General features: G+C 49.8%; 1 protein-coding gene across 1 annotated transcript in view; it reads left to right on the forward strand.

Annotated features, from left to right (window-relative positions):
- ASPA (aspartoacylase) overlaps positions 1-23,068 on the forward strand; it is an 83,374-nt gene that overhangs the window by 8,201 nt on the left and 52,105 nt on the right. Inside the window, exon 2 of the mRNA XM_074922614.1 lies at positions 2,942-3,080. Coding sequence (XP_074778715.1) covers positions 2,942-3,080 — 139 coding nt within the window. The remainder of the gene's footprint in view (positions 1-2,941; positions 3,081-23,068) is intronic.

Consider the following 23,068-nt stretch of genomic DNA (forward strand, 5'->3'; position numbering starts at 1 on the left):
GCCCTGGAAAGATTACAACACAAGCAAAATTTCTGGTTTATGAGAGCATATCCAGTGTTTTGGCAGGTACTGCCAACACGTTAGGGAAAGAAGTTCACACCTTGTGTTCAAGCAGCTCTGGAGTGCATCAGCATCGTGTGCGAGCCAGACTAGGACCGCCAGCTTGCAGCAGGGTCTCTTGCAACCTGCCCTGAAGCACCCTGTGCCTTTTTCTATTGCCACCTATTCTGGAGAAGCTGCATCACCGCAGTCCCTTGAGCCCTGCAGCAAAACTGCTCAGCTGCATCTCCCCTCCTGCCCCCAGAGCTGCCCTGAGGCCATTTGGTGACTCAGCATCCCCAGCCCACATGGCAGAAAGCAAACCACCATTTACCTACGCCTCCTGCCCACAGGATTTTTAACATATTCATAATGAGACCTTAGTTACCTTTGCCAAGGCCTGGTTGATACTTGGTTGGGTTTTGGCCACCACCATGCACATCAGGGTGCTGCAAGCCCTGGGACCCCACAGTCTTGCTGCCGCCCATGTGAACCCTGATGGCAGGACCCAAACCAGACCCAGCTCTTCTTTCAGTGTAACGCTCACCTTTTTTCTTGGTGCTATGCCCTGAAAAATATCTTTGCACCTTTCTGTGGGTGCAAAGGTTGTTTCCAGAAGGAGCTAGGAGTTTTTAGGGGATTTGTGCTACCATAATTAAGAACCACCTAGATCATTAAAAATAATCTGCTTCACATGAGAGAAGAACAAGTCTGCTTCACAAGACCCCTTTCTGCTGAAAAATTCATCGCTCTAAATAATTAATGGTCCTCACAAAGGAAGATGGTTTTGCATGTTGCCGGGTGGAAGGTGAAATTCAGATGCTGGGTGGAGTAATCCTTTTTTTTTTTTTTTTTTTAAATAAATCCGTATTTCCTCACCATGCTGCTGCCCTGGGAGTGATGGGGAGCAAGGCCTGAGGCTGCTCTCCCCGTGGGGTCCCACGCTGGGAGGGTGTCTGCGTGATGGGGTCACCCATCCCACCCCAAACCCTGTGGGTCCCTCCCAGTGTACAGATGGGACAAGGGGCTGGTCCCTGCTGGGGGTGTCCCAATCTCGTCTCTTTTGTCCCGAAGCAGCACGTGTCTCTTTGGGTCTTGGTGGGTTGGAAGGCAGCAGAGAGTACCCCTGGTGCCACAGTCCCTGCTGAAACAGCTTTTCTGTTTCTTTCGGTAGCTGTTTGCTCTGCCGTGCCTTTTACATTGCACATCAGGAATTAATTTATTTCCAGGATAGTGTCTGCATTTCTTGTGCAGTGTATAAATGGGCTATAAATAAGATGCTGGTTTCTAACCACTGCACAGCACCGGGAGAAGCGCTCGCACCAGGGTGTTGGGGCAGTGTCCCTGCTCCCCTGGCCTGTCCCCCGCCAGCACCCATGTGTCCCTTCTTGGTGCAGCAGCAGCTCCCGGGCAGGACCCTGCAGGCAGCAGCTCTGCCACCATGGCACCAGCCAGTCCAGCTGTTAAAAAAACAGCTCAGCAGTAAATAATACAGGTAGAAATAGGGCAGTGCCCGGGGAGCAGCACCACTAGTGTTGGAGGGTTTTTTTAGCTCTTGGACCCCCCCCATAGCCATCGCAGGGTAAACCCAATTCCTCTTCCTCCCCTCCAGCCTGCCTGTGGTTTCTCCGGCATAACTTGCATTTAGCAGATTATTTACTCCTGATTTGTAATCTCTTGGGGGGGGGGGGCAAATGAAAAGTTGTATTGGATTTGTTCCTGTAGTAACCATGGTTGCCCAAAAGCCCAAATCTAGGGGGAAAAGTGAAAAAGGAAAATTGTGTATTTCTAACCAGAGCAGCTCAGCAGAACGAGAAGGCTGGACAAGAGCAGGTAGAGGTGGGACCTGAGCTCCTTAGAGCAGTTCCTGCACAGGTTATGAAAATGAGGCTCATTAGGAAGATGGGGACAAGACCTGTCTTACAGCTGTGCTGCTTTAGGGAGCCAAGAGGCGACATTACTGCAGGGTGACTCACCAAAGCCAGAAGCATTTCGTGGAATTCACCATGAAATGCTGAGAAATGACAGGGCTTTGAGGTGGCTGCCACAGTGCGGGGACTGAGGTGCCCTCACGCTGTTGGAACGCTGCCATGAGCTGGGTGCTGGAGGAGGAGGCACCCGTCCACACCGTCCCCTGGCTGGGCTGGCACCTGTCCCCACCGGTACAGGGACCACCTTGCTGCCCATGCCATCCCGTTGGCAGACGTGGAAATGTCACCTGCAACGGGGACAGAAACAACAACAGTGCAGCAATCAGGTGCCCATACCCAAGGGCAAGCTGGTTTTGCCATAAATTCCCCCAGTTTTAGATACTGATGCAGTCTGCATTTTACTGCCAGAATATTGAATAGGAAAACTGCTTCCACCCCAGCCAATTTTGTTGCAAAAGAGGTTAAATCAAAGCCGTGGCCACTGCAGGGCAAGGCCAGCAGGGCTGCTGGAGGTGAGCAGGGGTAGGGGTTGGGAGCAGCCTGCGTGTCGGCAGAGGCTGGCTGCAGTGAAACCTCCACAGCAGCGGGTTCCCCGCCTCAGAGCATCATTGGCAAAATACTTTCTAACTGCCAGGCTTTCTTGTATCAAGAGAGACGTTTCAGCTCTCAGTGGAGGCACTGCCACATGTAGGCATCTAATGGCACTTGTATTAGTGACGTAGCCCTTCATGCATGTAGTACATTTGCTATTATCACCGTAGCCCGAATACTAATAACCCCTGGGACCAGGTGATGGGTGAACCGTGGGCTCAAGACTTAACAGGGAATTTAAGCAACAGATGGTGGAAGGGAAAAGGTGGGAGAAACCACCCACAACGGGCTTCTCACTTCCAGAGGGGGAATCCGTGGGGAGGTGTCGCGGGGACGGTGGCGGGGGGTGACCTCGCTGACAGCCCTGCGTGTCCTTTCAGACGAGCGCCGTGCTGTGTGCGGGCGGCTGTGTCCTGCTGGCCCTCAGCTCGCTGCTGGCCATCGTCGCCGTCCTGCTGCCCGGCGGAGCCTGCGAGAGGCGAGTCTGCACCCTGGCTGGCTACATGCAGACAGCGGCAGGCAAGTGCCGGGGACTTTGCTCTTTGGGGCGGTAAGATGGGCTTTCCCCAGGGTTCTGCGCAGCCGTTCACAGCGTCCTGGATCTCAGCAGCAAGAGGGGCTTGCAAACCCTAATGAATGCTGGGAGAAAAGAGCGGCTCTTTGCTTTAGCAATTGCCTCCTGCATCCACGCCTATAAATTCTATCGAAAATCATCTCCACCCAAATAGGCAGGTCTGTGGCAGAGAGCTTGGGCTGCAGGTCCCGCTCACTGCCCCCTGCTCAGACTCCTGTGTCGGGCAGGGGACTGCAGTGAGCCATGCTGTCAGGGTGCTGCTGCACCTCCTGGGGTCTGGTAGATGCTTTCTGTGAAGTCTGTAGTCCCATTTGAGCAATCTCTGCAGTTAAACCTCTGGAGAGATTTCCCTCTCTGACCTTTACACCTGAGACAGGTGGTTGTCCACCCTGTCCCACATCTCCCCCTGCCTTCCCCGGGCAGCCTGCATGATGCTGCGTTCATTTATATTTCCACTGCAATTGCTTATACTTCTGCCTTCGAGAAGCGCTAATGCAGAGGGGAGCAGGCAGGCAGTGGGGAGGAAGGTCTGTCCCCGTCCTGTGCTCCCTGTGCAGGGACAAACCCCACCCACGACTGGTTTCCACTGTGGGGAGCCAAGTCTCCAGGAGCTGAAGTGTTGGACTAAACAACCCCAACTGGACACGAGCCACAACAGGAGATTAAACTGCCCATTCGTGTCCGTGCCTGAGAATAAACTCCTTTCCTTGGAGAAATCCTCAGGGCCAGCCAGGCATCGTTATCTGCCTGGCAGCATTCAAGCAGCTTTGGGGGGAAATCCTGTTACATGCTTTCCTCAGCAGGGCTCATCCCGCGAGGGCCAGTTTGGGAACAGATGGAGGGGCCTGGCCTGTTAGCCGTGGCCGCTGCTGCTCAGCTGGGCTGTGGGTCCATAGAGGCAGCTGGTCCTGCCTGTGCCCCAGTGCTCGTGCCTGATGCATCCCTTGGAGGCCACAATTTGGGAATTCCCATCACCCCTCTCTGCTGGCTGGTGGCTGAGGCCAACGGGTCCCCTGGGTGCAGGACAGAGGCTGGAGGAGCCCCATGCCAGCAGGTCTCAGCCCCAGCACGAGGATGACGTGGGACACGGGGAGGTGGCTCGGGGTGGCCTTGCGGGTGGTCTGCCATGCAGGGGATGAGTGGGATGGAAAGGGTTAACCCTGTGTTACCTTGGCCCAAGTGACGGCACATCCCTCCTGCCTCTGGCTCTTCGAGGAGACAAGCAGGTACAAAGCAAGGGATTAGGAAGAGTCCCTGGAAAGGAAACAGACTGTGGCAGATAAATACAAATGAGGCGCTCTGAGGGGTTTCGGTAATATTGAACAGGCTGTAAATAAACTGTAAGCTCTAAGCGTTATTGACAAATGAAAATTTACTGGGTACGTTTGAGCAAGCTAATGGGTTGCTTTAAACCCTGGCAGTGCATTGCTAAGCATTTTGTATTGGGCTTTTTAATTTTGGTTCATTGTGGATTAATTCCTATTCAGAGCCAGGCAGCCCTGAGTCAACAGAATTAAATGGTTTAATGTATTTGGATTCAGAAATGCTGCCCCCCGCCCTCCCCAGTTTCTCTCCCTGTTCCCCCCACTCCCCAGGAAACTCTTCATTAGAAATCAGCTGCAGGCAGGTGGCAGTGAGAGAAACTCCTCCCCCAAAATCACATTATCTCATAGAAAAAAAAAGCAGGGATTTTAGGGTAGATGAGTTTATATGGGAGAGAAGGAAAACAGAGCAAGGCCATGAGGTTTGGTAGAGCAGCTTGCTGATGGGGGAGGGTGGCAGCTCTGCCCTATAAACCCACCATGAGATGCTGCTGGAGCAGTGGGATGGAGGACACGGCCCCATTTCTCCCAAACCCCAGATTTCCCTAAAGCACAGCAGGTCCCACAGGCACCTTCCCCTCTGCCTGCCCTGATGTTTTCCCCCTGAAATTCAAATGTTGTTCCCGTTTTCCCATCCCACAAAAACAACTCAAGGTATTTTGCAGAGACCAAAGGCACGAGGAAATAAGCTTAATACTATAAAACATTGAATCAGGCAATCTAATTTCCTAATAAAGAGCCAGGTGCATGAAACATGCCATAAAGTGCACGAGCAGAGGTACTGGCAGAGCCACAATCAGTCCCCACAGGCTCTGCTCTGTATCCGACAGATGTCCCCAGCCACACTCATGTAAATCCAGGTGCAGAGGCCAAGCTGAGCCAAACAAGACCCAGTTCTGAGAGCAGACCCACAAGAGGCAGTCAGGCTCCACTTACATCTTTAACACTTTACTACTATTTTTTTAGAGATCCAAGTTGGGCCTTTCCCAGCCCCAGAAGGAAGGCAGATAAAAACCTCATGCAGATAGAGCAGAGCATTAATTGCAGATGCAGACATGCCATCAGGGTTCAGAGCTGGGCTAATTGCCACCATACATTGAACACATGATTCCTGATGCCTGGCATCCACCCCTTAGAAAAAAAACCAAAACCCGACATATCCACACAAATGACAAGAGAGTAAATGAGCAGCAGAGCAACAGGAAGAGGGAGAAGGATAAAAGACAGAACATTTCCTCAGCTCTGACATCCTACAAGCAAAGTCAAAGCTCTCCCTGAAGGATTAGAGGTGAGGCTTACTCCCTAAGAATGGTACTAAAATTAAATTTTTTTGGTGGTAATTAAATTTCTGCTGTGAAGCCTCCTCCCAAACCTGCATAGCAGCACCACTAGAGAAGCTGGGGTAGCCAATCTGGCCCCATTTATGGGGGGGCGGCACCCTAATACCCAGCTGCAGCCCCTCGATGCTGATGGAGAGGGGCCCTGGGGTTAATCCCGGGGACAGGGAGTGCAAATGGGTGCACAGCTGAAGTCCTGCCACCGTCATTTTTCAGCAAAAACTTATTTTGCTGGCATTTTAAAAATAGGAGATCATTCGAGGGAGAAATGTTTCTTGCCTTATGGGGCTGTAAGGGGTAGGGGATGTTCTCCAGGGCTGTCTGTGCCTGTACAACCTCTCCGGTGGTTTCCAGGTGCTGCGCCTGGGGTTTGTGGTTTATAGCTGGACACGACAGTTTCTCTCTGCAAAGCTCTCAGGCCCGTTTCTGAGGGACTGCCAGCGGCGAAGCTGCTGGAAGGAGCACGGGGCCATCGCAGTGTCTCACCACCAGCTTCCCTCACAGGCACCTGTCAGTGATGCCCTGGGGAGCCCCGAGGCCTCACTCCGAGCTCTCACAGCCCACACAGTCCCCAGCAGCATCAAGGCACTAGAGGAGTGTCCCAAAGTCCGGGAGTGCCGAGAGCCAAAGCAGCCTCCGCCAGGTTTCCAGCACGGACCGTGTCTGCTCCCCGGCACAGGAGCATCTGCATTCCCATGGGAATGGCCTTTCCAGGGGAGCGAGGTCGCTACCGGTGGGGACTGAGATTGCCACCAAGGCTGAGTGAACCTCATCAAACAGCAAATCCGGGCAGGTTTCTGCTTTTGGGGCTGGTGTGACTAAGGGAAGGAGTATGGGTCTTCTGTTGGATTAAGCTGCTGGCGACCGCGTGCTGGCACCAGAGCAGACCGCACGTGCTGCTTAGGAAAGGCAACACGCCTTTGCAGGCAGGCAGCAGGGACTAGCAGCCTCCCTCCACAGCTCCTTTTGTACCTTAAAAGCTTCAATAAAACCCAGGATTATGTTGCTCTTTGGAAGCTTTTCACCATGTATTTTTCAGGCAAAGGGCTCTTGCTTTGCTGGCGAGTAACCAGATGCACCTGCAGCCTCCCCGTGGCTGCTGATCCTTGAGAACTGTCAGTGTGAGGTTAATGGCTGGAATAGGTGATCTTCAAGGTCTTTTCCAATCGAGATGATTCTGTGATCCTTGCCCTGGTCTCTGAGATGGGCCTGTGAGGCGGCCTGACGGGAGGAGGCTGCAGGGCTTTGCACCTCGGCGAGGGCACAGGCACAGTCGAGCATAAGGGAAGCCTTTGGGGGAGTTTTGCTTTCACCCCATGCCGCTCTCTGTCTAATCCTACCACCATCAACTCACTGCTCAAGACAAACCCAGTGCTCAGGGCAAATGATCCTGACCTGCCTGTGCCTTTCTATGCTCTTTTGGTTTCAAAAGGCAATTTCCCAGCATTGCTATGACAGAATCAGAACAGTCATAAGACTCCAGCAAGACAGGCTGAAACCCCCAGTTATGCAATTCCCTGATTTAGCTGTGCTTTAATCCCAGATTTCATGGTAGTCCCAAGAGCTTCTTACTGCAAAATTTGATCGTATTCTGCAGCCAAGATTCCTCTTGCTGGCAGAAGCATGGTGGCATCACAGAGATGGCCTCAGCTTTTGGTTAATTAAGCAGCAAAGCAAAAACGCAGGAGACCGCGTGCTTTTTGAAGTGATTAGTTAAGACACTGATCATCAGGTAAGGACACATAAAGAGGGAGAACTGTTAATTTTCAGATCAGTGCAAATCTTTCAAATGCATTGCGTCCCAAGGACTGAAAAGCAACCCAGATTAAAATGGGCTGTGCTGTTCCCAAGGGAGTGCTGTGGGAGGTGTGCCCTGTGCCTGGGGGCAGCACGGACAGGGCAGGTCTCAGTGCAGGAGGCTGTCACAGTGCCTGTGTTATTTAGAAAGGCAGCCTGTGGTCACTGCCCCCATTGTGCCTCCTGTCCCGCCCTGCATCTCAGCCCACCTTTGGGATCGATGGTGCCCTGTTTTTCCCAGCTTGTGCAGGCTCTGAATGGCAAACAGCACCGTCATCCACGTCTGTATTGATTCCTCAGACTAATATCGATCAGCCTGGTGACATCCAGGTAATGTGTAATTAGTAACTTAGATGAAAATAGCACCAAGAGGGTGTACAACCAAGCTGCCTGGGTACTCCGACCTTTCCTTGCATCTCCATGATGGCAGCAAATCGAGGGGTCATAGCTACCTGCTATTAAAACGCTGTGAAAGTCTCCTCTGCTGCCATCACTACTATGTGAGGTGGTTTTGGGGTGCTGCCTGACAGGGTTTCTGATGACCAGGCACCAGTGGAGCTGTTGCTATCCCTGAGGAAAGAGCCGCTCCTCTTGCCTCCCTGCGTTTTGCTCTGTAGTTTGAGTGCTGCATTTTTAGGGCCAAAAGATGCTGTGAGCTGACAGAGCTTCGCACACGTCAGTGCACGTGGCCAGTCTGCACCCACAAGCACTGGCCTGTGAGGTCTTAGATCCCTCCTGTCCTGCCCCTCGCTAAGAAGTCACGACGGAAATACTGGCCTGGGGAAGGAACTCTGCCAAATATCACCTTCCAGTGCACCGAAGAACAGAACTTGGGGCACCAGCAGCTCGTGGGGATGCTGGAGCGCAATGTCCAAGGATGTTGTAGGGGCCACTGGACAGTGGGGACATGCCCAGTGCTGCCGGGTGCAGGCAGTGTCACAGCACAGCCCCTGCAGCACTTTTCTGAGGAGACATAAACGGAGCAGACACCCGCCCAAGGCAGGGGACAGTTTGGGGTTGGGTGGCCAACGCTGTGACGGACACTAAAAATGTTCAGGAATGGCCAAGGAGATGAGGGTCTGGGCCAGTCCCAGGCCGTGCAGCCTTTCCCACCCGCTCCCACACAGCCTGGGCCAGGGGCTGACCCGCAGCCAGTTTCCTGATGGGTGTTTTTGTGGCCGCAGCACCCGGGAGCCCCATCCTGTTGACGCTGAGGGTTGTTTGTCAGAAGACAGCCCTGGGATTTGGAGGAGGAACTTGGCAGTGGGGGCATGGCGGGGAGCAGTGCCCTGTTGTCTAGGCATTGATTTGATTTAAAATCACCCAAAGCTTCTCCTATCCCTGTTTTAAAAATAGCATCTTGGCTTTTATCGCAGAGCCCACGTGGTCCCTTTTCTTGTGGGGCTTGAAAAATGTGCTCAGGCTGGATGCAGTGACATTGCTGGCTGTGTCACCAGAGCAGCATTAAAAAAATGTTGCCATAAAGCTGTTTCCAGCCACTCACAAATGGTCCCCTAAAGCTGCAAGATTTGTCTAAGAAAGAGAAAAAGTGCCAAAAGTAAACGAAAAGGCAGCCTTGATGCAAGGTGCTTGGGCACAATAGTAAAAAAACAGCAGCATAAACCCTGAACTCGGAGATGTGTCCAGCTCGTGAGTCACAAGGGCAGCAGCTCTTCTTTCCCATCATCTTTCTCTGGGAAGAGCAATGCTCCCACCACAGCTGGGAGTAATTGCATGCTCCTCATCACTGCTCAGGTCCTCACTGCCATCCTCACCCTCTCCCCTCCACACTTCACATCTCGTCCTTGCAATAGAGACAGCGACCAACAACATGGGAAGCTCTGGTTCCTTCCCCAGAGCAAGGCTTTCCCCCCCTGCTTTCTTTAATTACATCAGCAAAGTTGAAAAACTGCCTTTGGCACATTATTATTCAGTCAGTGAACTCTCACTAATTCCTGACACAACTAATAAATATCTGACAGTAGGAGCCTGCTGCCAGGGTGCTGGAGAGGGGGCTTCGCTCCAGCACCAGTATTGCTCACGCCTGACTTAGGCATGCTCTCATTTTTTTTTCACTCACAGAGATGCAAATCCTCTTCTGCTGAATTTTTTTGCCGATTTGCTCCAGAATTCAGCTTAGTAAAAGCTGTCACTATCCTGGGCCTTGGGCCAGTGTGTCCTGGAGTAGGGACTGTGGAGATGCTGGGCACCAGCGCCAAAGCCCAGATGATGTTATTTCACCAGTCTCTGCATGATTAAGAGTTTGATGAACTCCCATGTTAAAACCAACAGTTGACTTTTTTTTCCATCTACCTTCCAACTGGAAGGTGTCACCTGGGAGGATGTTGCAGGGGAGCAAAATGAACTTGCCAGATCTGCAGATTGACAGGCATGAAAATGGAACCATAAACCCTGACTCAACTTCAGCCTTTCACTGGGGGAAATTTTTACGTCTGCTGAAACAGTAATTTCTCCATCCTCACTTGGGTGCATACATCTGAGTGACAGATTATCTTGGTTCAAGAGCCATTTTGTGATTTTACTTTCAAAACCTAAAATCTTCAGCAGAGAGCCAGACCATTAAACTTAGCAGTAAAAGGGAGAGGGGCTGGCAGCTTTCCTAATGGCCAGGCTCTCTGCCACAGGTTAAGTGTAGATTAGCCTTCCCTGGGGTTTAAGCTCACTTCATACAAGGTGTAGAGCTGATGAAGGAGAAGGGGCCAGATCCTGGCTGCAATGTACAGCAGCTGAGCTCCACTTCACCCTAGGTGAGAGAAGCTAGGGATTCATTTCTATCTGACATTTGGACAGTTTTCTTTCTTCTGCTTAGTTCTCAAACTATGCTTTGATTTTCTCCAGGTAGAGTTTTGCTATTTGGCACAAGCCTTGGTGCCTTTGCCCTCCCTCAGGCTGGGGACAGAGCAGTAGCAGCGTGCCTGGACTAATGCTGGGAGCAGTGTGTTTCTCAGTCACCTTATTTAGAGAATAAACCAGCCATGTTATTTCACTGGTTTCTTGGAGAAGGGCAATACATTTCCAGTGGCATCAGTGACAGAAGCAATATCCTTTCATCACTATCATTGGAAAAGAGCAGTTTTATACTGCAAGGAAGAACTAGTCCACTTGTACAAAACATATTTTCTACTTCCTTAAACCTGGGGAAATCCTTGTCATATTAATATATGGCTGAACTGCTTCTCCTAGGGATTTGCGTTTAGACCATTTATAGCACTTGGATGCAGTAACAGTCCATGAGAAATATATTTTGTAAATAATAACAGTGCTTTGTAATAAATGGGAAAAACAAATACCAAGTGCCACTGGGGCTCCAAAGCTGCTGTCGCTGAGGAAATACAAGCCAATCCCAAGGACCACAGCACTGTGCCAGAGCTATGTGTTTCGAATGGGAAAATCTATGCTCCAGTTTTAGAGGGAATTTGCTTCCCTTTGCCTTCTCCATTTGGTTTGCAGGCAGCTCCTTCTTCTACAACGCAGGACATTTACTCTCATTCTAACATTTTCAAGGTACCGTTGTGCAGCTCAGGGGTGTTATCAGAGGGCTCTTCAAGCCATACCTCCTTCACATGAGTTTTTGGGGAGGGATGGCTTTGATTACAGTTCACCTTTTGTGGAGCTTAATTGTGCTTGTTGGTTGTTGCAGGAGAAAACCACTGTGTGAGAGGGTCCTTCTTCCCTTACAAGCTCTGGTTGCTGGTAGCACAGCCAGGACATCATAAACCAGATCCTGCAAAGCTTCAGAGCATCTGTCGTTTAATACTTATCATTAGTGGCTGCCCGGCCTGCTTTTTGCATGCCCACAGTGCTGGGAAGAAGCATGTCTCTTTATCTCCTTGCTAGGCGATTGTGTGCTTCAGCTGTTTCTCTTCATAAACAGTTTGACTTTCCCCTTTTTCCATGTTTGTATCTGCTGTTGCTGGGAAGATGGAGACAGACCCTTGCAAACCCCTTCCAAGGCCACCTGAATATCCTCCCTTGCTGTGGGGAATGGAGCTCCTAGCTGAATTTCATGCATTCTGAAGCAATTGTGTAGAGGTCGCATCATCTTTATTGACTCGTCCATCTGGACTGAGTGTGTAATGTAATGAAGATTTAAAAAAACCCTCCTCATCCTTTCTGATGCTAACAGGGAGCTTGGCACTGTCATGGGTGGTTTGCTCAAGAGGTTTGCTTAAGAGAAGGATGGATGCATTTCAGGGAGCTTTGTTAAACCGCAGTGTCCAGCCCTCTCTGTCTGTCAGTGTTGGAAGTTTCTGGCCTGTTATGGTGTGCTAAACCAATATTAGCTGCATGGAAGACAGTCTCTGGCTTTGGTGTCAGGCTTAAATGTTTGTTGGGCTGATTGGATCCTGGCTGTAATTCAAATGGCATCTAACTTGGGGACAAGGACCTGTGAGGACACAGAGTAGGGCAGTATATAGCGATGAGAGCAGCACATACACCTGTCTGCCAGCAGCAACAGGCTGCCCCGAAACCTGAAAGCTGGTATTAGTTTAGGGTGAAACAGTGAGCCCCCAGATACCTCAAAATGTGTTTTCCTGAGATTAGATGAAGTTCATGCTATCTGTAGATCCACCTGGGAAGTCATTGCAGGGCCTTGCTGTTGCTGTACAGCAGAGATGTGATGGCCTAGCCTTGACGAGCAAGGAAATAAATCTGGGCTGCAGCTGCTGGCTGTCCTTTGTGTCGCAGATTGCCCAGGCAGTTAAAAACATCTGTGTCCAGCCAGTCCTGCTTTAAGAGAAGGCACACACAGAGATAGGATTTCCCTGAGAAAGGAGCTATGAAGGTGTGGCAAAATGGGTCTTTCCAACACCTACCGCCCTGGCTGACTGGCAGGTTGCTGGCTGCCTGGGTCAGACCCTTCAGTGGGATGTGGGGTGTTTCAGTCCCGCTTTGCTCTAGAGGAGAATTTGGCTTCAGTCTCCTCAAAAACTGGCAGGCGGTGCTGGGTGAGCTCGGGAGGCAGCCCTGAGAGCGGACGTGTGAGCGGTGGCTCTGGGCCAGATCCCACTTCCTTTTTGATAGTCTGATAATGCAGGTAGTCTGGCGGAGGTCTCCGTCCTTGTGTGGGCACGTAGCACAGCTCCCAAGTGAGCGCTGGGTCGGAAATGTTTTGCTCTGCCTTCCCGTCTGAAGCTATACTGAGTCGTATTTCTTTGCTGGTAAGAAACAGATCTGTTAGGAGGAGAAATTTACCCCGCACTGAATGTAAACACAGATGGAAACATGGTGAAGCCCTTTTCAAAGTCAAGGGAATAAATCTGTTTAAAAGACTGAACATCTGGGGCAGTGAAAGAGCAGGTGGAGAACTAACCCAGCGGTGCTAAGGGGTGGCTGGCTGGGGAGAGGGCACAAACTGGAGGATAGTGGAAGTATCTAAAGTGGGGAAATTACCCCAAAGAGCAACAGAAGGCTCCAGAAAGGTTATATTCTTGGATATTTTCTAAAGACTTCTTTATGTTTTTTGAGTCCAGTGAGTTGTGTCCCAGGCACTTTAGATGGAGCAAATTGGTAGGCTTTTCCCCTGAGCTACCCTCACCTGACCTTTCTAAGGCAGCACGCAAGGGATGTAGCCCCATGTCTCCTCCAGCTGCTGGGATGAGCAGGATTTTGCTCCCTGGTTGGGCAGCAATTGTGCTGCAGAAGCTGCTCTGTTCATTCACTGCCCTGGAAGGGCAGACCTGGCGTGTTCACACCACTGGGAATCAGCTTCACACTGACGGTTTGGTCAGCTCTTCTGGTCCAAGCCCACACGCATTTTCTGTGCTCCACAATAAGAGCACTCCTGGACAAAGGCCTTGGCCCTGCAGGGCTTTATTCACTTGCCTAACCAAAAAGCTAAAAGCGTGGATAAACCTTGGATGGCTGAGGAAATGTTAAATCATGTTCCCCTCCCAGCCGTAACCTTGGCAGAAGCATGGCTTTGGCTGCTAAAACCCATAAAACGAACAGCCCCTGTTGCTCCTCATAGGGGTATAAAAATATAATTACTTGAAGAGTGACTTACGATTCAGTGAAATAAGGATCTTCTCCTTTTTGATTGAATTACTCAGCGGTATTCCTAGAAGACTGGAAGCAGATGGCGAGCTCTGGCCAGGCGTTTAACAGCCTCGGTTACTGCGTGGAGGGTTTGGAGCCAAGCAAGAATGCAACATGCTGCTCCTGCCTTTCTGCTTGTCTTGGGTCACCATCACGGTGTCTTCCCTGGGAAAGGACAGGCTGGAGGATGGGGCAGGATGTTTTGCAGCAATGGATGGAGATGTGGAGCGTGTCCAGTAGCAGAGGGCTGTTTTGCAGCAGCAGCACGCAGCTCAGGCAGCCACAAAGAAAGGCAAAAATTTCATTTCTGCAAATCCAGTGCTGCTTTGGTCCCAGGTACAGACACTGTGGTAGCAATCCCAGTGTGTGTTGTGTCAGGACACTGTGGACCTGGGAGGTGGCAACTGCCCTCCTTGTCATGCAGGCGAGCTCCCCGTCCCTCTGGGCCCAGGAGGAGGATGGATGAAGGCAGATGGTCCCCTGGGCTGGAACGGACGGCGCTGTATAATTTCTGCCTTGCTGCTCCTCCTGCCCCCATATATCTTGAGCACGTCAATAAAATCAAACAGACTATTAGCAGCATGTTGTGTTCTCAGCCGTGGATGTGTGTGCTGTGCGTTAGGCAGCCATGCAGCCTGCATTTTATGAAGTTAGCTGCTCAGGCTACTGCTGGGGTTGCAACAATTATCACATCCCCTCACAGCTGGGCCATACTACAGCTTTTATGAGCTGCTCTAAATCAAAGGCCCTTTCTTTTTAAAGATAAATTAACAATTCTCTCCCTGTCTTTTTTTTTTTTTTTTTTTTTTTTTTAATGGCTTAACAGCTAGCTGATTACTAGGTGAGACACAAATCTTGTTGCTGAGTTGTGCCTACTGCATTGTCTTTTTGATTATTTTTATCGAATAAGCAAATGTTCTTTTGGAGCTCTGAAGTCCTTAGGAGGGAGACTCATTTTCTGGTACCGTGATCTCTTTGTCGCGGGTGGGTGATGTATGAAAAGGAATTGCAAATAGCTGTTTACTAGCAGGGAAAGTCATGGAACAGCCCGCTTTAATTTCTGCTATCTGTCGGAGACTGTTGTTGGTGATGGTCAAAATTAATTAAGCAGGAAGGAAGAGAGCAGGGAGACAGTATGCATCCAGTTCTGACATTGAAATATTAATGGTGAGCTAATCAAGAAAGAGTATCTATGAATATCTAATCAGCTTACAGTTTGCATTTTTTACTGATGTGGTGAACTTCTGGGCAACAGCCCTTTAGAGGAGGTGTGGGGAGCGGCGGTGGGCTGCCTGCTGCCTGATCGCTCTATCTGGGAATAAACAAAGAGCTTGTGCCTGTGTCAGGGGCTGAGGCTCGTTTGCCTTTTGCACCTGGCAGCCCTGCTGACACTGGCTGCTGTTGTGTCCTGCCCGCTGTCACCTCCGGCCGCCGGGTGAGAGGGTCCAGCCCACGGCGTCCCCGGTGCTGTCGTCCTTCCTCCTCAGTGCTAGAGGGCACTTGGCGGGCTCAGCTCCTCCTGGGCTGAGCTGCAGCATCTGTCCACATCCAGGCCTTGGGCAAAAGCTCAGAACAGCACAGCCTTGAGCGCAGGACCTTGCCCTCTCGCTCCCTGCCCATGGAGGCAGCAAGCTGTGTTCCTGTCTTTCCCACTAGGGCATGACCGGTGTTTCCAAGTCCATTTCCAAGCTATTTTGGGGGAAACAGAAGGTGATGGTTGTGCCACGGGGCCAGGGTACACTGCAGACCCGCCATGCCCAGCACCCATGTGGGTCCAATGGCCACAGCAGGGGCTCAGCTGCTGTCACCGACCCACCACACAAACAGGGGAAAATAGGAGGAAACGATCCCATGGCAAAGCTGGGCTGATTCTAATCAAAGTCACAAAAGTAAATGTCACCTTTGGGTGCCAGGAGGAGTCAAGCAACCTTTCTCTCTTCAACATCCGCGTAATGAGGGCTGTGGCTTTAGAGATTTGTACTGCTGTGTTTCTGCAAACAGTTCCCTCCTCTAACCTCCTGGAAATTGGATTTTGAGGGGCTGAGCAGTTTGTGTGCAGCAGATAGCAGCGCGACTGATAAGCAGAAACCTGTTTACACACTCGCTCATATCTAATGCTACAATTGGGCAGACGACTGCCTGGATTATTTTTTTTCTAATTATTTTTTTTTTAACACTATCAAACATAATCCTTGTGGCTGAACGTCTTGCTGCTTAACTGGGAGAAATCTGAACTGGGCAATTTTAGTGGGTAACAAATGTGAAAGTAACTACATGTGAAGCAAAAGGATAAAGGTAATAAGTAAATATTAAATGATAATAAGGAAGAATTGAGTGGCGATCAGTAGGGAATAGTGTACTTACACTCTCCTGCGTGAGGTGGTATTTCAGATATTGCTGTGTTAGTAGGCACTAGACACAACCCCAAATGCAGGAGGGAGAGAGTCCTGGCATGTCGCTCGGACAGCAGCAGGGACTTTCTGGGAAAGGAAAATGGAAAGCAGATGGTATCAGTTAAGAATAGCAGGAAGGTACCAGGGATGTCCAGGAGGGTGGTGGAGCGCAGTGGCTGCCTCCATCCCCTGCGGTCTGGGGTGCGGGGGCACCGCGATGCCCCGCTCCAGTTCTGGGGGCTGATGGGGGAGCGAGCAGCAGGGATTTCTCCAGGAGGAGCCCTCTGAAACGTGCTTCTCTCTGTGGCTCCAATATAACCCAAATCTGTCAGCCTTTAGGGCTTGCTGTGAAGGTCATCTGTGAGCAAGGCTAATTATTTCAAGCAAAGCAGCAGGGTAATGCCACTAACCTGCTCCCGGGAACTGAGCCCTGCCCTGTGCCTTGGCTGTGTAGCTGCACACAAGCTGCAGGGAATTACGGATGCATGGGGGTGTTTGTTAAGCCCACAGATATAAACAGATCCCAGTGGCATGTACCTTGAGCACGGAGAGGGAAACACACATTTTTCATAGCTGATTCATTCAGCTGTCATGAAAATGCTGTTCAAGCCAAAAGGTAGTGTCTCTTTTTTTCCGCCATTTAATTTTCTTTAATCTGCTCTTGACATTTATTGAAAGAAGCGTTTTACGCACATCAAAGCCAAAGATTTCAAAACATCACATGAAAAAAAATTTAAGGTCAGTCCAAGGGAGGGTATGATAGGAAACATGAGATGAAAGACTCTAGTTTCCACAAGGAAGGTCTGAGCAAAATGAGAGGTCACGCTGATCTGTGGTCCGAGGGCACTTCGTTTGCACCTCTGATGGTAGCTGCAAGCGGTGGGCTTTGTATGTTGTGACACCTTCAGCAATTTAAGCAAGGCTGTCCTTAATATGAACAGGTTTAAAAGGAAAAGATGCTTTGATAACATGACTTTTCAGGAGCCTCTTCATGTGAGCAAAGAGCTTCCTATGGCTCTGCCCAATGTTGGCCCAGTGTGCTTTGCCCAGGGCCACACGCAGAGGGCTCAGGCAGAGCTGAACCATCCTTTGCATTCCCTCTCCATGAGCGAGTGTTGCTGCTTCCCACATGGTTAAATGAGCCAAACACTTGACAAACTGAACAAGCTGCTGAAAGGGAATCTAGTGGAGCGGCCAATCCTGCAAGATGCCTCTGGATGTGCTGAGCATCCCAAATGCCAAAACTGAAGAAAGAGAAATGTAAAATATCCTCAGAAAACTTCTGCATTTAGTTCATTTTACATGGGTAGAGGTAACAAGCTGACACAGGTTAATTTATAGCTCGGTTGTATGCTGATTGCAAAGTACACATTTCCAGCCAGCAATCATTAGTAAATCACTTTCCCATCGGTTCTCTTGGCATATAAAAGAAATTTCTCTCTTCCTGACATTTAAAAAAAATCCTAATAAGTTATACACTCCATGACTTTATAGCATTTTTAATATTTAAAAGAAGGCTAGAATCTATAACCTCAACCTTTAACAAATGTACAGTAACGCGATAACAAATTTGCCTTGAACAGCTGCTATCTCGGTACCAACTGGCACAGAGAGGAGGGAAGTAATTGGCTTGTTTTCAGATAATTACCATAATTGTAGTGACACCATTTGGATCACATCTAACTGCGTTCCTGCTGCAAGTTGGATAATTTAATAATTGGCAGAATTTAGACTGACAGTAAAGGTAAAGTCAGCATATGGTGGGGAAATGGGCAGGCACCTCCCTGTGTTGCTGCTACAGGCTCTGCTGCTCTTGCTGTGAAGTTTGGCAAAATCTTTAGATTTTGCTGCTTTTCTTAAGCCCTGTGGCTGGTTCACATCTTTACACCTTTTCTGATGCTTGGCCTGATGGGACCACGTTTTGCACCTTTTGCACTTTTTGATTTGAGATCAATCACTTTGGTTCAGTCCTACCCAAATTACTAATTTCTTTGGGCACTGAGTATTTTTAGCTGCCCTAGTTCTGCTGGGGGTTTTGTCAGAGCTCTGCACTGAGAGTGGATTAAACCGCAGTCAGGTGCTTACAGGCAGCAGCTCAATGCCTTTCCCAGAGGTTGGACCCAGATCCTCTGGATCAGGGTTTGTTCCCCTGGCCGAGGCCTGCCAAGCTGCAGGGGCAGTGGGGAGCAGAGAGTGTCGGGCTCAGGGTGATGCACTGGAGAGAACTTTGTCCCTGTTGTGTCTCCCTGTGCTTGCTGCCTGTGGCCAGCGTGAAGGGGACTCGGCACCTCCCGTGTCTCCAATCCTGAGCTGCCCGGCCAGAGTCCCAGGAGCAGGGGGGCTGCAAGGTAAGGCCAGGAGGTGGCTGAGGCTACCGAGGAAAGGCAGGAAGGTTTTATCAGATCAGCTGGGCATTTTTGCCAGGGAGTTGCAAAATGGAGCAGAATGCTGAGCTGGTGCCTCGCAGGGCTGGTACGAGTACTGAGAACTCTCCTGCAACGCCCATCCATGGCCTTGCCCTGCTCCATTTCTGCTTTGCAGTGCAGAGGTGAAGACACCTGACAGCAACAGTGCCCGCAGAGAGGGGGTCTGCTGGAGCTTTTCTAGTCCCCAGATGAGAGAGAATCTTAGGGCACATTTCTTATTTTGTGTCATGTCCCTGCTGCTCCCTGTGGCACTGCTGCTTTCCCCGGGCTGAACCCAGACACCTCTGCCAGATGACGGAGAGGTCAAGGAGGCTGTGCCAGACCCGTGGGGTGAGTAGAGTTCCTGCCCACTGGGGCAAAGCAGAGTGCTTCCCACCTGTACCAGTTACTGGCAGAGCTGTGCCCTGCCACGTTTCAGGCCAAACCAGGCTCTCCATCCCACGTGTATTTTCGATGGGTCCCAATGGGTGAGGTGACTGCTGATGCACTCGCTGTAGGTCTGTGGTGCTGCCCACACCTGGGGGGTGCCCAGCTCATCACGCGCTGGGGAGGACTTTGGCACAGAGCAGGCAAAGAGCTCATCTCTGTAATAAACCTGTCTGCCAAGATGAGGTTGACAGCTCCATCCCAGCCTCCGGCGCCTGGTCACACACACAACGCTGGCAACAGGAGGGAAGGCGGATGGCTGAAAAGCAAATCCCAACTCTATTTCCCCAGGCTCTGGGGGGTGGTCTCTGGTGTAGTGGTGGGAAGGTGTGTGGTGCTGGGGCTACGTGCCTGGGAGAGGCTGGCTGATCCCCACACCTCTCCCCTGCCCCTCGTGCCGAAACTGCAGGGTAAACCGTTCCCTTGCAGCATTCCCTCCCCCTCTGTGATTTATTGCTGCCAGGAGGCTGTGCATGTGGAGGTGGCATAAATCTCACCCAAAAGAGAGAGAAGGAGGAAATTTGCATTCACTCCCTCACTGGCATATTGAATGCAGCTTTCCAGTTCACTGCTGAAACCCAGAGCAGGTCCCTGGCAGTAGGCTGAGGCACTTCCATCGGTATAAAACAGGGCCAGCACCGGGGCTTCCATCCCTGCCAGAGGAGGCTCCCACAGCCAGCAAGGAGCAGCTCCCCCACTCAGCCCAATTATCTCTAGATTAATTTAAATCCACTCCCATTTATATTCCACAGTATCAGCCTACGTAATTCTGTACTGTTTGCAGGCTTCAAGCATTCGCTGTTCTCCCCTCTACTGCTCTGCCAACAACCACAAACCCTTTTAATAGCTTCTTCTCATTCAGACCTTCCGATGCTCCTAGTCATTGCTGCTGTGTCTCACCCAGCTCCCTCCAAGCTTACACCCCTCTCCTCCTGTGCAATGCCTCCAAAGCACTCCCTGGGCTGACGGTCAGTGTGCTGGAGTTAAAATCCTGCAGACTGCTACTGGAAAGGAGACTACAGAAGGGAATTAGGGAGATAATAGTCAGACCACGGTCATGCTGTTGCAGTGGGTCTGGATGTCCTGTCACGAGCAGCCAGCCTGGACCAAGAGGCTTTCAAGCACGAGTAAAGAGAAAAGCCTGACAACTGTTTTCTCTGAGATTACATTTTAACTGCAAGAGTCCATCAGTGTTTTCCTATGTTGACAGTAAACTGGGTACAAGGCAAACCAAGAAATGCAAGAAAGCAAGGTGGCTACAACACATTAATCAGAAGCAAAAGTTGGAGGCAGTCTGCAAACCTCTGCTTTTGCACGGGCTGATGGCTGTAAATAGCATATTGGAGCAATGGAGGAAGTAAAGAATTAATTACAGTTCTGAGACCCAATCCCACTTCCAGCCACAGGCAGCATTTATTAAGATCTCACTGAGGCGGGAAAGATTGAACAAGGGACTCGGGGGACTACAAAGGGGAAAAGAATTAATCAGTTTGTCTCAGGAGACTGGAGAAGTCAGATTAAATAAAAACTGGAAGTGAAATGAAGGGAAGAACAAGATGGTTGGAAACCTGGAACTGTTTGAAGGAGAGAGGCTAGAGTCACAGCTGGGAACAGTCGCAGGGGCAGTAGTCTCCCTCTACAGAAGCTGGGGAGCTTTGGGGAGAAAGGCTGAAAGTTTGCCTTGACTTCTTTAATAGGCTTAGAAATGTCCTGTTTAGGCCTCTTGCTTCCTTTGCCTGGCAGGAGGAGGCCACGCAAGGTGCCCCCAGTTCTCCCACTTCTGATCCTTGCTCCAGTGCATCATAAAAGTGCCCAGGTCCCCCCTGCCCCAGTGTCACTGGGACCCAAGAGCTGTTCCCCAGCCTGCCAAAATTCCCTGGTAGCCAAGGCGGGGTGGGAGGGGGCACGAAGGGAAGCTGAACTCAGCTGAATGATTAGATGCCCAAATCCCCCATGTCCCACAAACACCCTAAAAGGAAAATCTTTGTTCCTGCCTGTTGTCAGCCCAGTGTTTTCCATCATAATAACATTCAGTTATTTCTCTTCTAAAGTGTACAACATTTTCTCCCCTCTTTTGTGCCGTTGCTTTTCTGTCTGTCCCTCTGGGAAAGGTCACTGGGCTTCCACATTCCTGCTGTGTAATGAGCTGTGACAAACGCTGCTGATGGTGACCAGCGCTGGGGTCAAAGAGTTTTAGTGGGCGTTGAACACCAACATCATGGGGAGGGAGCCTGTCCCCAGCTTGTGAATGGGTGTCCCGCTGCCAGCTCCTTCCCCTTCCTGCAGCTCAGTGGCATTAACTTCATGGAAGCCAGATTAGAGACTTTTGTCATCTTTTTCCCTCTCAGAAATCCCAAGCCTGATAAACAGCCGTAAGTAAAAACTTCTCAGGTAATCGAAGTAAACAGTGAATGGGGGAACACACTTTCTCCTCCTAAGTTAAGTTTTCATCTTCAGGAAACAGGAAAGCATTCCTATTTTTCTGACATATCCAGAAACATTGAGAAAGCCCGTATGGAAATGCAAAGTGCATATCCCAGAGGAATGGATACAGCATTGATTCAAAAGAGAGATACCCAAGCCCTCCTTGCTGTCTGCAACAGAAACACTTTCCAATAAAACTGCTATTTGGAAAGTTCTTGACTTTATCAGATCAGTCTCATCGCAGAAGTACGGCTCTGTTCCTATTTTTTTAGCAAGCTTCCAGGTTACTGGAAATTTCTGGTTATAGTTAAACACAGAAAACAGCAAAGCATGTTGCAAGGAAAAGAGGCAATATATTAACAGCTGTGTCGGGTAATAACCCTTAGGGTATCAGAAACTGCCATAGCAGGATATTTTTCCCCCTGTGTTATGCCAAAGAACAGTCAAAAAAAGGTATGTTCTGCTGATTCTATAGTGGCATTTCCTAGCAAAACCACTAAATACTGTTTGGTATGTTGGCTGGAGTTGAATACGCACGAATGATGGTAGGAAGGGATGTGCACTGCAAATTTTTATCCTGGACCTTCAAAACCAGGAATACCTATAAAGATATATCTCATTTGTCTGCCAAAACTGTGCAGTTTTAAATATATCATTATACCAAAGGACAAAGTGTTTTTCACAAACTGAGGCTAACATGGCATGAACACCACCCTGAACACCATATAAAATGTGGGGCCCTAAAGACTCTCTCAGTCTGTTTATCCTAATAAACAGCTGTATTGTGATTTTCATCATGAGAATCATATCATATAGTCATGTAGTATTTCTTATGGTTTGGGTATTTCAATTATTCTACCTTCTCTGTAGGATCTGGAGCGATTTTAACAAACTGTTGAAGGTCACTAATTCATCTCATGGATGCAAAATAATGAAAGCATCCAAAAAATGGTTTCACGAGATGTGAATATCACAGCTAATGGGTTATTAAAGTTGGCACCAGAAAGCTGTATGTGCATGTAACGCACCTCTCCCATCCGAACTCCCTGACGCCCAGCAGTGACTAACCTGGTCACTCTGACCCTGAGCACTGACACTTGGCTGTGTGTGGCAGCTCCTTCCCCTCTCGAGGCAGAACTGACCTCAGATTTAAGGTGAACAAATCACCAAGCCACATCTGCGGGCAACACTTCAAAAAAAAAAAACAAAACAAAACAACCCAAAAGTATGTTTCCCAACACATGTATTATTTTTCAAACAGAAACCAGCCAAAGAACTGAATGTGAAGTTGGCGCAGAAGTATATTCTTCAGAAAACTAACAAAAAGGATGTTTGCTTGGGGGTACAGAGAACAGTATTTCTACTTTCTTTGCTAATAAATTGAAGGTAGAACCTGAAAGCTGGAAGTGGAGAAGCCTCTCTGAACCATCTCTGCCTCCCAGGGTCCCGTGAGGCCCCAGTTTCAATCTCTGGGATGTACAAAGGCAACTGCACCCACCTGCCTTGTTTGCAGTTGGTGCTGCCCAGTGATACCTCACACTTACTCTGAGATGACCATTAACTAACCAAGAAAAGACAAAATCTTCCTGCCCCTTTCCAGTCAGGCTTTTCAAACGTGGTGGTCAAAGTCTCGATGCATCTCACCTTAATGCCCCTAGGGTTTATTGATGGATCCCAAAATCAGATCAACAGACTCTGGCAGGCTCAGCAGTCAAGCTAGGCTTGTTACTTTAATGAGACACTAATTG

The sequence above is a fragment of the Athene noctua genome, chromosome 19 (assembly GCF_965140245.1).
Source record: "Athene noctua chromosome 19, bAthNoc1.hap1.1, whole genome shotgun sequence".
Classification (NCBI taxonomy): domain Eukaryota; kingdom Metazoa; phylum Chordata; class Aves; order Strigiformes; family Strigidae; genus Athene; species Athene noctua.